The 19,006-nt window shown below is 42.1% G+C and overlaps 1 protein-coding gene across 1 annotated transcript in view; it reads right to left on the bottom strand.

Moving 5' to 3' along the window:
- The window catches only part of LOC118769548 (GTPase IMAP family member 8-like), a 64,172-nt gene that overhangs the window by 31,402 nt on the left and 13,764 nt on the right, over positions 1-19,006 (bottom strand). Inside the window, exons 3-4 of the mRNA XM_036516678.1 lie at positions 18,636-18,806; positions 3,809-4,178 (exon numbers count right to left, since the gene is read on the bottom strand). Coding sequence (XP_036372571.1) covers positions 3,809-4,178; positions 18,636-18,806 — 541 coding nt within the window. The remainder of the gene's footprint in view (positions 1-3,808; positions 4,179-18,635; positions 18,807-19,006) is intronic.

The raw sequence follows: 19,006 nt of genomic DNA, 5'->3' as shown, positions 1-19,006 counted from the left end.
CAATTCACACCCTAAAAGGCATGAACTCACCCCGTCACACCCACTTAGATATTTACAATATAAGTGTTATAAGCATCAAGAAATCATGGTCTCAAAATAATAATATAGTGCTAACATACTGCATTAGGTTATCAAGCCTGCTTTTAACATTTAAATTCTACATTGATTTAGAAACTACATTAAAACAAATTAAATTAGAGCAAAATGTTAATCTAGGTGTGGGCTAAAGCTATTCCAACTCCACTGTCCTTCTGTGCATCTTTGATAAAACTAGATTCAAATACACAGATAAAAGTGAATTATATTCAGTTATACTTACCACAACCTCCGAAGAAGGTGAAAGAAATTGAGGAGAAACACACAGCATATATAACCTCAGAGAGGACACACCCATTCAACAGGACACACCCATTCTTCTGAAAGGGCTGATTTCCCAGAAGGCGACTTTTGTATGAACCCTCACATAGTTTTAGTTTTATGCTAATTATCTTTAGTTCCTTATTACTGAAAATCAAAAGCAGGGGCTTGGCTGAGCAGGTAGTTTCTTTCTGATGAGGATGTGAGTGTCTGATAAGCCACTTTCCCATTGGGCGCTGAGAGAGTAAGCCCCTTTCCCATTGGGCGCTGAGAGTGTAAGCCCCTTTCCCATTGGGCGCTGAGAGAGTAAACCCTTTTGCCATTGGGTGCTGAGAGAGTAAGCCCCCTCACTATTGGGTGCTGAGATCATAAGCCCCTTTACTATTGGGTGCTGAGAGTATAAGCCCCTTTACTATTGGGCGCTGAGAGCATAAGCCCCTTTACTATTGGGCGCTGAGAGCATAAGCTTCTTTACTATTGGGTGCTAAGAGCATAAGCCCCTTTACTATTGGGCGCTGAGAGCATAAGCTTCTTTACTATTGGGCGCTGAGAGAGTAAGCCCTTTTGCCATTGGGCACTGAGAGAGTAAGCCCCTTTCCCATTGGGCGCTGAGAGAGTAAACCCTTTTGCCATTGGGTGCTGAGAGAGTAAGCCCCCTCACTATTGGGTGCTGAGATCATAAGCCCCTTTACTATTGGGCGCTGAGAGCATAAGCCCCTTTACTATTGGGCGCTGAGAGCATAAGCCCCTTTACTATTGGGCGCTGAGAGCATAAGCTTCTTTACTATTGGGTGCTGAGAGCATAAGCTTCTTTATCAGTGGGTAATGAGAGTGTAAGCTTTAGCATTGGGTACTGTGAGCTAAATTTGTGCTATGCTGGGATGCATTAAAACCCAAAACTGAAAAAGTACAGAAGACACAGCAACTAGAATAAGCAGCAACTAGAATAAGCTGCCTATAGCACCTTCATGCATGTGTACACTGGTGGGGACAGGGAGCACAGGCCTGGCTAACCACCTGAAAAGATGCTGACTGCACATTACCTGCAGGTTCCATATATCCCTCCCTCTGCACACTGCTGCAATCTGTCAGTCACCTGCCAGACAGTGGGAGTGGCCATCTGCCATCAGCCAGTAGCATGTAACCTCCCATCTGCTGAAAATAAACAGTTTAATATTATTGTTGGAATAAGACTGTATGCATAACTACATTTTCCAGCTTGAAGTTTGCATTAAAATTTTAACATCATGTTAACATCATGCCATTCTTATGTTTGCAGTACAATGCCATAAAAGGGGACAATATTATATATGGTGTACACATGAATAGCTATACACTGTATATAGTACACATAGTTACAATAATAACACAGTTATTTACAATACAGACTAGGGATGTGAATTTTAAGAAGTGTCCTTAATCGATTGTTGTTAACCTTATCAAATAATAATCGATTAATTGTCGGGTTTTTTTCTTAGCCCACCCAATACCATTTAGTAGGCTAGGCGTAAATTCTATGATCATGAAGTTTATTGTACTCTAGGCTATTATAAAAGCGATAATTACCTTGTATATATACATAACTCAAGTGCATGTTATATTCCTCAGTTAAATGTTTATTGTAAATCAAAAATATAAGACATTCTTGTATAGCATATCAAAAAATAAAAAATATAGACGACAGTAGCCTAAACTAAGCCTTCTGAACTAAAGGCATACACACTCCAGAGTCTGATCTCCTATGCTCACATAGACCTAAATCATTAACGTGTTAACGTTGACAGCCCTAATTACAAGAGGAAACGGTTCTAAACTACTGGAAGTTTAAATCAATTAATTGTTTAATTAAATCTTAATCGAGTAAATTGTTATTAACAGTTAGTTCGATAGTCGATTAATTGTTAACAGCCCTAATACAGACATTAAAATGCATATTCTGTTTGGAATTTAATGAGGACTTTAGTGATTAGTCAATGAGTAAATCTAATTCATCAAAGTTTTTAAACATTTAACGCTAGTTTTTTTTCATATCTGCTGAAAAATGAATGTTCTACTATGCAGCTTGTACAGTTCTCTCCATGTGTTTAACTTTATCTAATTAAACAGAACATGCAGGGCAGAACACAGCTTAATACATTTCCCCTTATGTCCATTTTATCCTCAAAAACACAAATTACATTTTAATGCCCATTTTCCTGTTAAAGAGAGTCCATAGCCAGTTAGACAGAACTATACTTCTGTTGTTTCTCTAAGATGGGTACTCGAACTGAATCAAGGCAACATGTTAGATTACATCAATCATTCACCCAGACATCTTGAAAAAGACCAAAACTGGTCAACACCAATTTAATTGCCTATCCCAGTAATGTATGTTAAAGCTCACATTCTGATAAGACTCAGCAAAAAAGGAAGTATAAAACGATAGTGTCTGTTTCCATATTAATTTGGTAAAGCTTTTGTCTCTCAATTAAAAATAACCACAAAATAACACATTAATGTAGCAGTTAACCAACTCATGAGGGAAAAAAAATCACCAGTTTTTGGATTGACTGATAGGCCTGATGCAAATGCAACATAGATATAAATGTGATTTTACATTAAGGTTATTGTATGGAGCACATGTGCTTTTGCAGTTGGTTTATTTGATTATTTTTACTGCTTGTATAATTGTCAGCCAGTTCTTCTCAGTTGATATTGGCATCGCAACACACAACACAAAAATAACGCGTTTAACCCGTTAAAATGGTGATCTGAAGGGCAGACTTTGGCCAGAACAGTCTTCGTTCCTGTTTGTGAGAACTTGAGCCATAAGGGCCGGAGCTGTGCCATCACATCCCGGGTATCTAATGTGTCAAAAGGAAACTGATACCTTTGGACACTCTCTGCCTTTGCGTTGAATGTCATAAGCAAATCAAATGACTTTTCAAAATTCTTGGAATAGAGCTAATTGTTTCCATTTTTCATACAGGGGAGTTTAAAGTTTTAATTTTACAGAACAGATCATTACAGTAGTTGAAGGTCAGCATTTAGCTTCCTTATCGGGTAAAGTTTTTGTGTACATGTGTACATGAGACATTGTGAGAATGGGAAGGATCTTACTGTTCTTGAGAAGTGAAACATTTGCTGTGGTCTTGTGGCTTGAACGTTCTGGTTTTGAGTTTTGCGGGTGATTCAGAACAGAGGTCAAGTAACATAACATATAGCTTTCATTTTAATGTTTCTGGTCGTTTGTCCCAAAAATGTTTCTTTTTTTAATTTTCAGGGATGGAAATTCAACATTTGACATTGGCAGTAATAACCCATCTGACATTCTACAACACCAGGGAAGGGTTGTTATACTGTACCGAACTTTTGAAAAGAATTTGATTACATATAAATGTGTACAGTAGTATTTTTTGTTTGTTATACCTTGACAAATCTGTTAGATCTGTTACAGATGTACATCTTGTACATCTCATTGGTGTAGCAGCTTCCTCCATTCTCTGTCACCATCTTATCAATCTTCTGCAGCAGCTCGGTGACCTGAGTGCGATTATTCACCTCCTCGTTGTTAAAGACATGATATCCACCATGGCACTGTCTAATGAACCCACCAAGCATTTCACTGCCATTAATATATTCTTCGATAGTTAATCCCTCCAGCTGGTCTCCATGAGTGAACAGCACCATTGTGTACCTGGCTGCTTCAGCACCGAAGGTCTCCTGAATGATCTTCACTGTGTCCTGCTCTTCCTGTGTGAATCTGCCCAGCTGGAGAATCACCAGGGACACATGGGGTCCCGGGGAGGACAGGGAGATACACTGTGCTATCTCCTTTATGACTGAATCATCAGTGAGTTTTGTGTCTGATATGAATGCTGGGCCACTGGTGTTAGCTAACCAAAATTCATTCACAATACTTAAAAACCGGAGAAGCAATGCTGCCAGCAAAAGACCCAGTTTTGCATTTTGTATTTTTCAGAATCAGAATCAGAATCAGAATAGACTTTGTCGTCATTGCACGGTGGGGGTACAACGAAATTGTGGGTGGTCTGCAACAACAGCACACTGTGGAACATTTATATAAACACAATACAAATAAGGCACACGACATAGAAAAAAATATACAAAATATACAATAAAATACAATTAATACAATAAAATACAAATTTAAAAAGAAGACACATTGTAAATAAAAAGAAATATAAAGAAAAACTTGTGCAATAATATGGCCTTTTAAAAACTACTTAAAGTGCACAGTGGAATTGCACAGTTGTATTGAGGTAGGGGGGGGCGGTGTCAGTGTTTGTTAGCAGTCCATATGGCCCAGGGGAAGAAGCTATTGGTTAGTCTGGTGGTGTGGGACTTGATTGACCTGAAGCGCCGTCCGGAGGGCAACAGGTCAAACAGGTGATAGGCGGGATGTGAGGGGTCTCCTGTGATGGCCTTAATTTTACTGAGGCAGCGGGATCTGGATATGTTGTCCAGGGAGGCCAGAGGGCAGCCGATAATTTTTTGGGCGGTGTTAATAACCCTCCGCACAGCCTTCCTGTCCTCAGCTGTGGAGTCTGTGTACCACACCCCCAGAGAGTATGTTAATATGCTCTCCACAGAGGAGTGATAGAAGGCCAGCAGCAGCTTCTTGTCCAGGTTGTTCTTCCTGAGGACATGCAGGAAGTACAGCCGCTGCTGAGCCTTCTTCACTAAGGCCTTGGTGTTGGATGTCCAGGAGAGATCTGCAGAGATGTGGGTGCCCAGAAATGTGCCCGTGGACTTGTCTGTGTTTCCTGAAGTCCACGATAAGTTCTTTTGTTTTAAGGACGTTCAGTGACAGGTTATTTTCTGAGCACCACACAGACAGTTTTTCTATCTCAGCCCTGTATGCCATCTCATCCCCATCGGAGATGAGTCCAACCACGGTGGTGTCGTCCACAAACTTAATGATGGCGTTGGTTGGGTGGGATGGAACGCAGTCAAAAGTGTACAGGGCGTACAGTAGGGGGCTCAGCACGCAGCCCTGAGGAGAACCAGTGCTGAGTGTGAGCAAGGAGGAGAGGTGGGGGCCAAGTCTGACAGATTGTGGGCGGTTTGTGAGAAAATGTTTGATCCAGGTGCAGGTGGGGAGGGGGATCTGTAGTTTGAGGGATTTCAGACATTTGTTTGAATCCAATGTCCTGGAAAGATGTGTCAAAGTCTGCCAGGAAATGTTACACTGGGGCAGGCTGCTGTCCAGGCAGCGTATCAGAACTAGTGAGTTATTGAACATAAACCCCCCCAGTCACTGACCGAATCAGTCAAATGATTCAGTACCTGCAGCTCTTTCCTTCATCCGCGTCGTTCAGTTCACTGAGTCACTACTGATTTTCCCAGTTCATTCAGTCTTTCTGAAAGACTGAATCTTGTTCAGTATGTTCTCCCTCTGACCGGCTGGCTGTATCCCGGGAGCAGGGCCGGCTGTATCCCGGGAGCAGGGCCGGCTGTATCCCGGGAGCAGGGCTGGGTTCTCTAGTGGGGGTCTTGGAGAGCAGGCTGCTCCACAAGCTGCTGAGCATCATGGACTATCCTGATCACCCCTCCATGGCACACTGGCTCACCAACGGAGCGCTTTCAGCAACAGACTGATCCCTCTAAAGCAGCAATGAAAGTCCTGTCCCATCTGTTGCAGGGAGATCAGCATATGATGCTTTGCAGTGCAATAACATCAGTGCAGTTAACTGTTAAACCTCTTTCATGCAATAACCATATAAGGGCGGTAAGCTCGCTTACTGCAGTTTTGCAATATGTTATTTCATTGGTGCAGTACTTTAATTTTACTCTCACATGTGTGAATACCTGGTACCTACTTTTTTATTGTTCTATTGTTTTATGCTGTGTGCTCCAATTTTCCTACATGCTTCAATGTTGGCGAAGCACTTTCCTTTTAAAATTACTAAAGTATTAACTTCTCTTTTATCTCTTGAAAGAATAACATCTCTCTAAACCATTGGCATAACTTAATGATGACATCTATTTCATTTGAAAAATTCAGCAATGTCTAGAAACAACTTGCAAGACTTTAAAAATACCTGGACACCCTTTTTAAAATACGTAAACACATGACCCTTCTCACACCAACGCATTACTCCTTAGACACACACAAACACTTGCTTCCCTTCCCTTTGCAACTTATTAGCCCTTCATTTAACTTCCTCTTTCATTTTAATTAAGTGCTCTGTTTCTCTTTTCTACCACTTCCTCTTCACCAAGATTCAAGGGATGAAAGACACAGTGCAGGTTATATGAACTAGTGCACCCTACCATGAAACAGGCACACCTCACAGCTGTGATCGGACCGCCCTGAAACCCCTCAGTGCAGTCTGTGCTTGTTTGTAAGCATCACTGTCACTTTGCAGTATCTGCTGTCTCCCTGTAGCATTTATGTGTTTTAGCTCTTTGGTTTTCTGTATGTTTCCAGGCATCTGTCTGAGGGTGAGAGGGAGGCATTGAGAATGTGTCAGTGCTGTAACACTTTGCACTGTGTGGATTTATAATTCTAGGAAAATGGTGTTAGACCCCAGAAGCACCTCCAATTGATAAATGTGTTCTCAGAGAAATTACACAACATAACTCAATATAAATATCTTTTACAGGACACAAGAAATGAGCCTAATTTAATTTTTTTATTTTGCTGTTGTAGGCCACAGTCATAGCACTGAGTGTAGTATTATAAGCATTTAAAATAATTCTCCAAAATCAAAGGTGCACTAGTCATTCAGGTGATACATTTAAGTCAGCGAGAAAACTGAGTCTTACAAGTCTCCCCACACCTTAATCTGAATGCCACTGCACTGCCATGTAGACCATACAGGTAGCATGAGGTATTTTACTTTAAAGAGTCTGCAAAACAAAGCCCCAGTGTTAGCATACCCATATGCATACTGGATAAAATGCTAAAATATAATGACATAAAGAATGTGCTTTTACGGAGCACTCAGGGCTTAAGGTTTGTAACACTTCTGCTTTAAAAGGCTGATAATGGTATTGATAGTGTGCAGCGAGTGCAACTTGGTCTAATGAGCTGAAAACCTGGACCTCTGAACAGTGGAAGATCACCAGATCAAACAGCACTGAACCTTTATGGGACGTTCTGGAACACAAAGTGCAGAGTAGATTTCCACCTCCTTCATCTCTCAAAGCTATGGTGGCTTTCCTTCGTGAGCAATGGTCCAATATCCCACTAGATCAAGTTCAAAAACCTGCATAACAGCATTCCAAGAAGGACTGGAGCTCTTCTCCTGGCCCTTCTCTTTACAAGTTAATAAATATTCATATATTCAAATTCAAATATTCAAATATTGTTTGGTGTTTCCATTATTTTGTTATGTTGTTACATACATATATACGATATATAGACAGGATATAGACAGGATATAGGCTGTATATAGACTAAAACTCCGGCCCTCTCCTGGATTCATCTCTATCCTCAGCACAGCATGAATATGAGAGTCGGGCTCTTCCTGTGAGCAGCTCCAGACCAGAACATCGTCTGTGTGGCAAACCACGCCCTCGAGGGCCTCTCTGACCTCTGTGACCTTTCTGCTCCGAAAGTGCTCAGGTGACGAAGCCATTGAAGGATGGCAGGTGATTAAAGTAAATATCACTGGATGGCGTGATCAAGGTCAATAGATTATACTCCTCAGTGGGATTTGCCAGAAGCTCATGTTTGTGTCAAGTCTGATAAAGTTCTTCACCCTGGCTAGCACACCAGGAGTCTGTTGGACAGTGTGTATTTTTCTCCAAACACAGGCTTGAAAAGCTTGGAGTATCAGCAGATATGTGTCATCTGTCTTTTTAAGCTCCAGCACCACCATGCTGAGCGCCATTTTGCTGATTCCCATCTGCCCTTCCTCTCCATGTTCTCCACTTTCTCATCACTTTGGGCATCCAGAGGGACCCATCGTGGAGTCTTTAGCTCTAATCTCCTCATCACCTACACTTCCTCCAGCGTCTCCTTTTCTCTCCTCTGTAGCAGTGTGGCAGTAGCCCCTAACACGTGCAGCGGGGCACCTTCTGGTCCCAGTAGGGCTTTACTTGATATCTCTAGGCTTGTCGCTGTGAACAGTGGGATGAACACAAGATCTTTGTCTGTTTTAAAGTTGACTTTACTATCCTTTAATTTTAGATGAACAGTCCATGGATCTCCACCTGCTGCTGTTGTGCCCAGGATTATGCTGCTACCCTCCTCATGATCCTCCTCCACTCGTCATGCAGTGTTCCATAATCACAACGTTCAGCTGCGACCCTCCTCATGATCCTCCGTCACTCGTCATGCAGTGTTCCATAATCACAACGTTCAGCTGCGACCCTCCTCATGATCCTCCGTCACTCGTCATGCAGTGTTCCATAATCACAACGTTCAGCTGCGACCCTCCTCATGATCCTCCGTCACTCGTCATGCAGTGTTCCATAATCACAACGTTCAGCTGCGACCCTCCTCATGATCCTCCTCCACTCGTCATGTTCCATAATCACAACGTTCAGCTGCGACCCTCCTCATGATCCTCCTTCACTCGTCATGCAGTGTTCCATAATCACAACGTTCAGCTGCGACCCTCCTCATGATCCTCCGTCACTCGTCATGCAGTGTTCCATAATCACAACGTTCAGCTGCGACCCTCCTCATGATCCTCCGTCACTCGTCATGCAGTGTTCCATAATCACAACGTTCAGCTGCGACCCTCCTCATGATCCTCCGTCACTCGTCATGCAGTGTTCCATAATCACAACGTTCAGCTGCGACCCTCCTCATGATCCTCCTCCACTCGTCATGTTCCATAATCACAACGTGATTCATGCAGTGCAATGACTGATTGATGCCTGACTAAATACAGGTGTGGCAGGGGAGCAGGGAGAGGCTCACTCTGTCCCTGCTGCTGTTTGTACATGGGCTGGTTTCCTTAGTTTCTTTGTTTGGTTTTTAAATGCATCAATGTTTTTGGTAAGTTTTACTCCTTCTGTTAATTTATTTGTAGAGCATCAGCCAGTTCTGTCACAGGCATCTTCCTTCAAAAGGAAAAGAAACATGGTTATAAAGGTGACTCGCTGACGCTGGAGATCTCCTGTTGTGCCGGCTCTGCCCTCTGGGCTACCCAGACACTGGAGCTACAGCGGTGGGTTTGACTTTTAGTTTAGTTTATTTTTAATATTTTAAAATGATAGCACAGCAGCAATAATCCAACAACTGGCTTCAAGCAACCAAAGACAAACATTGCATTTAGAGTTAAAGGAACTAAAGAAACTCCAAAAGCACCTTCATGCGGTCCCAGTTAAACCAATGAGCAGCGTTTCAGTCGTGGTGGGCCCAAACGAAACACTGAATACTGACATTCTAGCAAAAACAGCCGTGTTAAACAAACTAAATCATATCGGCCACCAACAAAATGGCAAACACTGGTTTCTCCATCCAGACTAGAGCAGCTAACATCTCTCTTTTCGCCACGTTTATCTCTCTCCCTCCTCTTCCGGTCATCAGATCCCCTGTTTTATGCCTGGAGGCAGACGGCTTCTAGATGCACAATGACTTTGCAGCATGTGGTGAATCAAAGAAACAAAACAATATATGTGTGTGATGTGTTGTGACCCATTCCTAACAATTATTGGATCTTAGTTTAGAAAATTTAGAACATATTTGCTTGATAATTGATTCCTCATTTTACCAATGTAATTACAGTATATTGTAAAAATAAAGTATTGTAATATATGCAATAGTCTGAAAAGCCTTAGTGGTGCATAGGTTGAGTTTGAGGTCATTTCAGCAATTTCCCATATTTTTATGTATTTATTTTTAAAAAGCGCATTAAAGTAAAAGCAGTTTTTGGTTAGTTGTTAATAACATTCTTTGTATGGACTACAGCTGTAGGGAGCATAGCTGCACTGTAACAATGTTACATAGAGAATACGCAGTGACATAACATGCGCCAATCACTGCACGGCTCCCAGCTGATGTGTAGCTGTAATAAATATAAGATTTAAAAAATCATATCAAATATACCTGAAGAATAAATTTACTGAGGTAAGCTAGGTGAGCTTCCAGGGGAAATTCTTTGATCTTAGGAATAGGAAATGCAAGCTGGGGAGAGATTCCGAATTACAAATTTCAGGTTTCTCTGCCATATGGATTGAGAAGTTCTGACACTAGTGTCAATGGGCCTTTTGTTTCATAAATGCTCCAGTACCTTTTTGACATGGCAATTTCACTGATAAACTGCATTTCTTAGCGCCCCAAATTCATAGAGAACAGCCCATCGTGTAAATACAACAGAAAACACTGATATACTACAACTAAACTAGACATGTTTCTATGGGAGACAAACTTTACTATAACAATAATTCAGTCAAGAGACAAGGCCTGCAACTGGTTGATCTTCCAGTGAGGAAGAGAGAAGTCTTACCACAGTTGAACCTCAGAGCTTGCTCATACCACAGAGACGTGACAGAGTTCATGTTTAGCTAAGAACTTCCTCCCTTGAACCACAGGTTCACTACAAGTGTAGCTGAGACCTGTTTAAGCTCGAACCATAGAGAAGTCTCTGCAGCGATATATTCTAGAATACTAGATTTGACTGTTAGGTCTGTTTTTGGTCATGTTGGCTCATTTGACATCACGTCACACACTCAAAGGCCTGTCAGTGGGCAGAAGAGTGAGAGTGAGTGAGTGAGTGAGTGAGTGAGTGAGTGAGTGAGTGTGTGTGTGTCAGACATCTTAGAGGGTGTTGGGACAGCTAAGCAGGGGAAAATACAGATGCATTCGGGCACCAAACATCAGGAGTTGTCAGAAAATCACAAAATATTTATTATTATTTATTATTCATGATATAAATTAATCAAATTTCATTTGTTATTGTGAATTTTTGTCAGGAAGCACTGAACATGTGCTGTAGCATAATGCATTTTCCAGAGGGGAAACCCATTGAACAAACAAAACAAAATTGTATTTTTACAATTGAGACACAAAGCCCTGTACAAATAGCACAGTGGATTTTCCAGAGAGAATAGAAAAACTGTAAACAGAATAAGGCAGAATATGGCAGCATCACTAAGGGATGGGAGGGAGGGGACCAGCAAAGCCGTGAGGGCAGACCTGAGGCTGTACCACCATATCACAGCTGGAGCTGCTTCATACAGAGTTACCATGGCAACACTGACAGCTCAGTCTGCCAGCAGCTCTATGGTTAGTGTCAGGGCTCCAAGCTTATTCGCAAACACGTGATCCAACTGAAAAATAAAACTGAGGTTTTCGATATTGATTCTAAAGCAAGTGATTAACTTAGAAACAGAAAACCAGTTTAAAAATCTAGGTGTTATTTTAGATTTTGATCTGAACTTTCAGATACATGCAAAAGCTATCAGAATTTTCTTCTCCATCTTAGAAACATACCTGGAATTACTCCCTGTCTATTGCATTTTGGACATTGAGATATGCAGCCTGTTGACAAGCACCACCTAGTGGTTACAATCATTACCATCTTTTAGGATTCTATAACCTCTACATAACAAACCTGTTAACTGATTACCAGCCCAAACTCAATCACTAATCTTCCCAATCAAATTCGCTCTGTCTGCCAGGCAGAATACTGTCCTTGATAAGGTTGATAAGATTATGACAGTCTCTCATTCTCCATAAACACTCCTGTGCAAAACTCAGCCCTGTGCAGCACAGACACTCACTGCGCATTTGGCAGATTCCTGTTAGGCTACTTAGTCACAGTCAGTCTCTGCTAGCATCTATATCTTTGTGTTTGTTTGTGTGTGTGTGTGTGTGTGTGTGTGTGTGTGTGTGTGTGTGTGTGTGTGTGTGTGTGTGTGTGTGTTTGTGTGTGTGTGTGTTTGTGTGTGTGGCACCGCAAGCTTTTGCAGTGGTAGAAGCTCAGCTGTAATCACACTGTGACCACACAAGCCTGTGACGCTTGAGCTTGTGCGGTTTAAATTTATGGTTGTGCAGTAATGCAGTAGTTTAAGGTTGGGTTGTGCAGTAATGCAGTAGTTTAAGGTTGGGTTGTGCATTAATACAGTTGTTTAAGGTTTTACACGCTTTGACAGCACTTAATCCCACTGTGCCAATGTTTCCCACAATGGCATTTAAACGATGGAAATAATGGTCTTATATCTGTGCCTCCAATGGCCTAACCCTGTTAAATGCACTTATGTAAGTCGCTCTTGATAAATGTGTCTGCCAAAGAACTAAATTTAAATTTTACCAATCATTTTTAAAATTTGGAATGCTCAGTGCTTCTTCCTCTTAATTTGGAACACCCCATGTTGGATGATGTCCCTATTCCTGCAGCCCCTACTGCCAGTGCGGGAGGGTGCAGACAAACACACGCTCTCCTCTGAACACGTGATGTCAGCCTCGGCATCTTTGCACACTGCAGCTCCCAGGCTAAGCTGCTGCAGACTTGAGTCAGAGGACACTTGATACACAGCTTAATACAGGGAGAACTGCCAGTCCCCACCCGACCAGCAGGGGTCACTAATGTGCAATGGAGTAAGCCAAGTCAATGCATCCTCCCCTGTATGAGAGAAAATATCACAGGAATAACTTCACTGGCCCTGAGTTTTTACTCCATGCAACCTTCTGCTTCTGTATATTCTAATTTGATTTGAACACAAAAGTTTGATTGGCCACACAGTAACTCGCCACAGTCGTTCCCCTGTTCTAAGTGTCAGTGAGGGGTTGTATGTCAGGGAGAAGACCAAAGCTGTGTGAATATGGTTGAATGAGGGAGAGCACACAATGCCACAGCTGCCACAGAAAAAATGGACTCATCTCTGTGGGACTCTGTGGGAGAGAGATGTGGTACAATGCCAGAGCCTCACTGCTTTCTCTGAAAGGGAGCATGAGCTACTCACACAACAAACAAGTCTTCCTGAGCCAACTCAAACTTTTATTTTTCTTGAACAGTTACAGACATTGCTTTACACTCAAATTATGTTGAAACATAATTTGCACATGACACAAGTGCCAGTTTGTTTTAATGAATGACAAAGATTAATCATGTCCCTTGTTACATTACCGAAAGTATCTTCCCTTCTACCAGCGAGAGACTGTTACCTCTGCCTGCAGTGAAGGTTAGAGGAGCCCAAACGAGATGGAGATAGTTGCTCTCCATTGATCAATCCACAGTATGTGAGAGCCTCTCCATGAAAGGGTAGAAAGTTCTTCTGTTCAGAAATGGTGTTTTTCACATTTCTACCTATTCTGTCATCACACTGTCTGTGCCAGTTCAGCATGCATGTCCTGTAACTTCTTTCTGCTTCACTAAGTGAGGCATTAGCCCTAATGACTGGCAGTACCACCATCAATAACCCACACTCTGAATACTGATGTTGAATTAAAAGTGAGTTAGCACCCCAATACATGATAAAACATGATAAATGAGTAAATAACCATATATAAGTGAGTAAGTAATGTTCTTTTTCACTAGCCAAAGCAAAGCAAATATTTCTCATTTTCTCCCTTCTTCCCAAAGCTGCTTACTGGTTTAAATGCTATTTCTCTCACACAGATCATTCTAATGAATCTGGGCCCGTGCATTTAAGTCGCCATGCAATATCAGCGTTACAGCGCTTAAAAGTATCACTCAGGGTATATCATACTAACTGCCCCTGCTATTTTGATAAAAAGACCACATATCAGTAATGGAAACCAAATGAGCCATATGTAGTGCTCAAGGAAAAATGACCTGGGAAACATCACACTATAGATCCCCTATTACAGTAACAAACCCACAAACCATATGCACATTACTAATGATAATCAAATGAGTTTCCCAAAAATAGACCACTTACAGCCTAGTATACATCGGAATCAGCCCGAATAAGTACATCAAATTCTGAAAATATTAGATGAAATATTAGATGATGAGGATGGAAATTTGTAACCAGAAGAAAGATTTTTTTTTTTTTTATGAATCACATATTTCAATGGCAACATTAAAGTTCATTGGAGCAGAACCATTTATCACCACCAGCTGTATGTCATATCTAAACTGGTCTCCAGGGGGAGCAAGGGCAGATGGAGCTTCTTCCTGTTGAGCCGTTTCTCTGCAGGATGTCTCATATTTCACTTCCTCTCAGCCAATCACCTCAGTCGTCATCACACTATGAGAAAGAAAAATAAGCATTTTCCATGAAGAGCTGTTGCGTGAGTTTAACTGGTCATTCTGCTCATCATAAAACACAGTACAGTGTGGACTCTCAAAAAATGTAGCTGTACCTCTTGAGCTACATATAACCAGCTGGGTTTCTTAAAGAGCTTTTCAAGAGAAAATTATATTCTCATCAATATATCTGTGTGATGTATACGATATTACCTTTCTGTTATAGGCAGGTTACGATGTCCATCCTTTCTTGGTCATTTTGATCATCATAGCCTTTCTTTTGGATCCAGGTAAGTATTGTGTTATAATCAGTTTCGCTCATCACATTTTTTCCTTTGAGGAGATTGTACCATTTCTTTACCATGTCTGTGGTATGTTGTGGGAAGCTCCCATTGAAAATGTCCAGCCTGGTTTTACTCTTTGAGCTGCTCTGAAAGTTGTTGTCGTTGTTACTTGTCAGCATAGCTCTGGGTATTGCATTTATGATGGTCAGTTTGAAGGTTCTAACAACGTCCTCATTACTTATGGCTTCTGCCACCAACTGCCTGGAGTCTCTAGATGTTGTACTGGGGTCAGGAGCATGATTTTTCTTTACTTGGGCAGCAAGGTTGTTCATTGAAGTGGGTGTTTTATTTGCCACACTTAGCATGGCTTTGGCTAATTTACTGTTCTGGTTCAAGCTGACAGCTTTTATTATGCTACCCAGTTTTGGCTGGTGGTCTGCATTGATGAATTCGCCTGATCCTTTGTTATGTATGTCCTTCTTCACTTTTTTGTTGGTATCAACTCTGCCAACTTCTCTCTTTATCACTTCCTTTGTTTCTTTGATGTGCTTCAAGGGTCCAGCTCCCTCTGCCATAAACCAGTGGCCTCCACTGATTTCCTCGGTCCACTCTTTGCGTTTGATGAAAGGCTCCCATTGGTCAGGGTCTCTGAGAAGGGCGTCTGCCTCCAGATGTCGTAGCTGTTGTGCTGTGGAAGCGACCGCTTCTTCAGTGGCTCCTGGTTTCATGCCCCGTGCCAAAGCATCAAACACACAGCTCTTGCCTTCACTATGTACTCTCACTGTTTGGTTGTCGATGCGCACATCGTAATGGCTGTCTGGGTGCTGGGCACTCCTGGGTCTGTAGATCAGCTCCACAGTTTGAGTGGCAGCTTTAGAGGTGGGCTCCATCTCCTGCATCTTGGTAAGCTTGCCATGACTGTCCTGTGTTAAGATGACAACCTTAGTGCCAGTGGTTTCTGACAGGACTCTGATATCGAGAATGCTGCCCGATGTCTCTCTGTTCTTGATCCTTTCAGCATGTGACTGTGACTGTGTATGCACATCTCTTGCAAGTTTCCTTTCGGATTTCATGCCTACTGGCATGTGGGATATGTATCTGCTGTTCTGACCAGCTCTGAGTTTTTCCTCTGTGTTATCACTCTTTAACCCAGTCCTTACGTAATCCCCAATGAAGCCATTGATGTGGTCCTGGGCAAGAGAAACCATGTGACTGGAGAACTTCTGGTGGAACGTTTCAACCAAAGCATCTGCTAGTAAAGCAGCGATGCTATCAGCTAATTCCTGCTTGAATGTTTTCAGCATCTCAGTGTCTGAAGCAGACAGCTCACTGGCTTTCACTTTCTCATATGAACCTTGTTCATCTTTAAAATCATCCAGGGATTCACAAAGGCTTCTGACGAATTTTCCAGAGAGAGTGGTCACTGCAATGGTGGCATCAATTCCCAGTGTTACCATGTGGGTCACTTTGATGGCAGTAAGAATTCTTCGTGCTTTACCTTCAGTCTCTCCTTTAGCTTCATCGATTACACTAGAGATGGACGAGGAAAGCTGGTTCTGCCAGCTGAGGTCTGCACAGAGTGGCTGTAATGCAGAATTGCTTAAGTCCTTTAAAATGGTCAGTAATTCATCTTTTCTGTCCTTATCCTGCATAAGCTCAGAAAACTGTTTTTTATCCTCAAGGTGTGAGAGTATAATGGAGTCTACTAACCCCTCCAGGGGCTCCTTTGCCATGTTGGATTTCACTTCATTCATGGCTGTCTTACTGACTTCATTTTTAATAGCCTCTAGAATTTCTGAAATTGCCATCTCCTCCAGGTAACCAAGTCCGTAGTCAATGGTGTTCTCCACCATTTGTTTAGCTGTGTGTTTTACTACATTCTTCATGTTCGTCTTCATGACATCATTAATGCCATTTTTAGCCTGACTTGAGAGAAACTTAGGCATTGATTTCAGCTGTTTGCCCAGTCCTTTCATTAGTGCTTTACAAGCCTTGAAGCCCTTGGAAATCAGCTTTCCAACTCCAAACCCAATGACAGAGATACCAATGGAAATGGCCTTATCTGTAGCCCAGGATGTCCAGCTGAATTCTCCTGTTACCATGGACTCTATGCCAGAGATGCAGTCTGATATCCCCTCAGTGATGAGCCCCATGCCAACTTGTGCTAGTGCACCACATGTGAATACAGCAAGCAGTGCTCCCGCTACAATCTGTGCCAATCCCAGAAACAACACTGCCAGTGCTCCCCATGGAAAACAAGGCTTCTCCTTCACAGAAAAGATATACTTTAGCCCTTGGTCATAGAGATTATAGGCTTCCACCTGCATGTCTTCTTCACAGTTTGACACCAGTGTGAAAACGGGAGCTTTCTCAGCTATTGCATCTCTGTCATTTTCTTTAATTTCCTTCAGTTTCTTCATGGCCTCACTGATGTTTTTATCAAAAGCGCCAAGCATGTTGCACTTGTTGGTTAGCTGTTGTTCAAGGCTGGTTGTATTGGCCTTGCCAGATTCAATGCCAGACATTTTCACAAATTGCAGACACAGAGTGTATTGCTCTCCTATATACTTCAGAGACTCTTGTGCCTTCCTCAGATCTTCACTGGCCTTTGTGATGTAATTTCCTGCTCGTTTTTGTATGGTACAGTAGGCATGATTGTAAAAAGCTATTGCGGCCCAACTTGCATCTTGGTTCATAGCTTTTTCAAACAGCTTGGCACTGACCTCCCATTCTTTCTCAATCAGTGCAATATTCCCAAACTTGATATAGTGATAAAAGCAAGATGAGGGGGAATTCTGACTCTGAGACTCACTTTTTGCTTTTGATATATCAGTTTCCAGGCTCTTTAGCAATTCCTCTCTCTTCAGCTGGTCTATTTCTTCTGATTTTGTTTGCAGCCAAATCCCCCAGAACTCATTCATAACTGCTACAACAGCTCTTTGTTCATCAATATCTGTGTTTTTGTAAATGTCTGTGAGAGTTTTGCAGTACTCTGAAAAGAGTTCCTCCCTCAGTTTCATCTCAGCCATGTCATTCATCATGTTCTCCACCCTTTCGACTGCGAGGCTGCCCCTTTTTGCCTTGGCTTCCTCCAAAGTAGACAATGATCCATAAGAGTCCTGCAGATGATCAGAGCACATGATTACCTGCGCTGATCCAGGCTTACCTTTACGTGCAGTTCGGCCAAAAGCCTGAAGTTCCACCCTTGTGTTTTCGGAAAGGAATGAGAGAACCACGAACAAACCGCCATTGTTATTTACCTCTTTGGAGACTTTTATGTCTGTGCCACGGCCAGCAAGGTTTGTAGCAACAATAACATCACCGGGATGGAGTTTTTTGTCTATGTTGCTCAAACTGTCATTGTCACTGCGTGAATAAAGAATGATTTCCCCAGGAATGCTGCTCTTCAGCTCTTCATAGATCTCCTCGGCCTTGTTGATAGTTTCACAGATCACCAGAGCTGCTCTCCCATTTCTGTATGAAGTGGAGGAAATTTCAGCCATGACAACACGTTTTATTTCTGATTTCCACTCTTCACTTGAGGTCTTTAGTGTACCATTGGCCTCAAACAACTTTTTCCTGTTGAATGATGGCATTTTGCAAGCAGAGAGGGTTGGATACAGATCCTGCAAAAACCGCATGTCTGTTGTGCTCCCAAGTGTCCCCGTCGTTCCATATATTTTCCCCTGGTACTGTTCGAAGAAGGAGACGTTGGAAATGTAGTTAGTCACTGTTGAAATTGTGCTTATCTTGATTTGGTGCTTTATCTCTATGAACTGCTGCAGACCATCCCCCCATTTCTTATTCAGTTCCACAATGCCTGTTGATTTGAAGTCAACAGGACAGATGGAAGCATTTTTCACGACATATTCCCGACCCTCCTTCAGTGACATGGCTAGGAAGGCATTCTGAACCCATGTTGACACTTTGTTCTCCACCAGATTTCTCAGGAATCCAGGGATGCTGATTTTGCTGTTATCATTTTCACAGGGAGTGAACTGCAGCTTCTCCTTGATGCATTCTGCAATGGGGTTGATAAGAATTTCTTCTGAATCATAGAGGGGACAACACAAGCCGTCCTCCAAAACAAGGAATGTAAGGTCTTGAATGTTTTGGCCATTGCTCGGGCTGGGCTTTCTAAGACTAAGCAATCCATCTTTGTCCAAAGTGTAAACACAAAATCCATAGTGGACATATTGCTCCATTTCATGAAAAAAATCAATCAGAGCATCCTGACTTACTGTCTTT

Source organism: Megalops cyprinoides, chromosome 22 (genome assembly GCF_013368585.1).
Source record: "Megalops cyprinoides isolate fMegCyp1 chromosome 22, fMegCyp1.pri, whole genome shotgun sequence".
In the NCBI taxonomy this organism is placed as follows: Eukaryota; Metazoa; Chordata; class Actinopteri; order Elopiformes; family Megalopidae; genus Megalops; species Megalops cyprinoides.
Note: the sequence above shows the minus strand (reverse complement) of the source record. Positions and strands in the feature narration are given on the sequence as shown.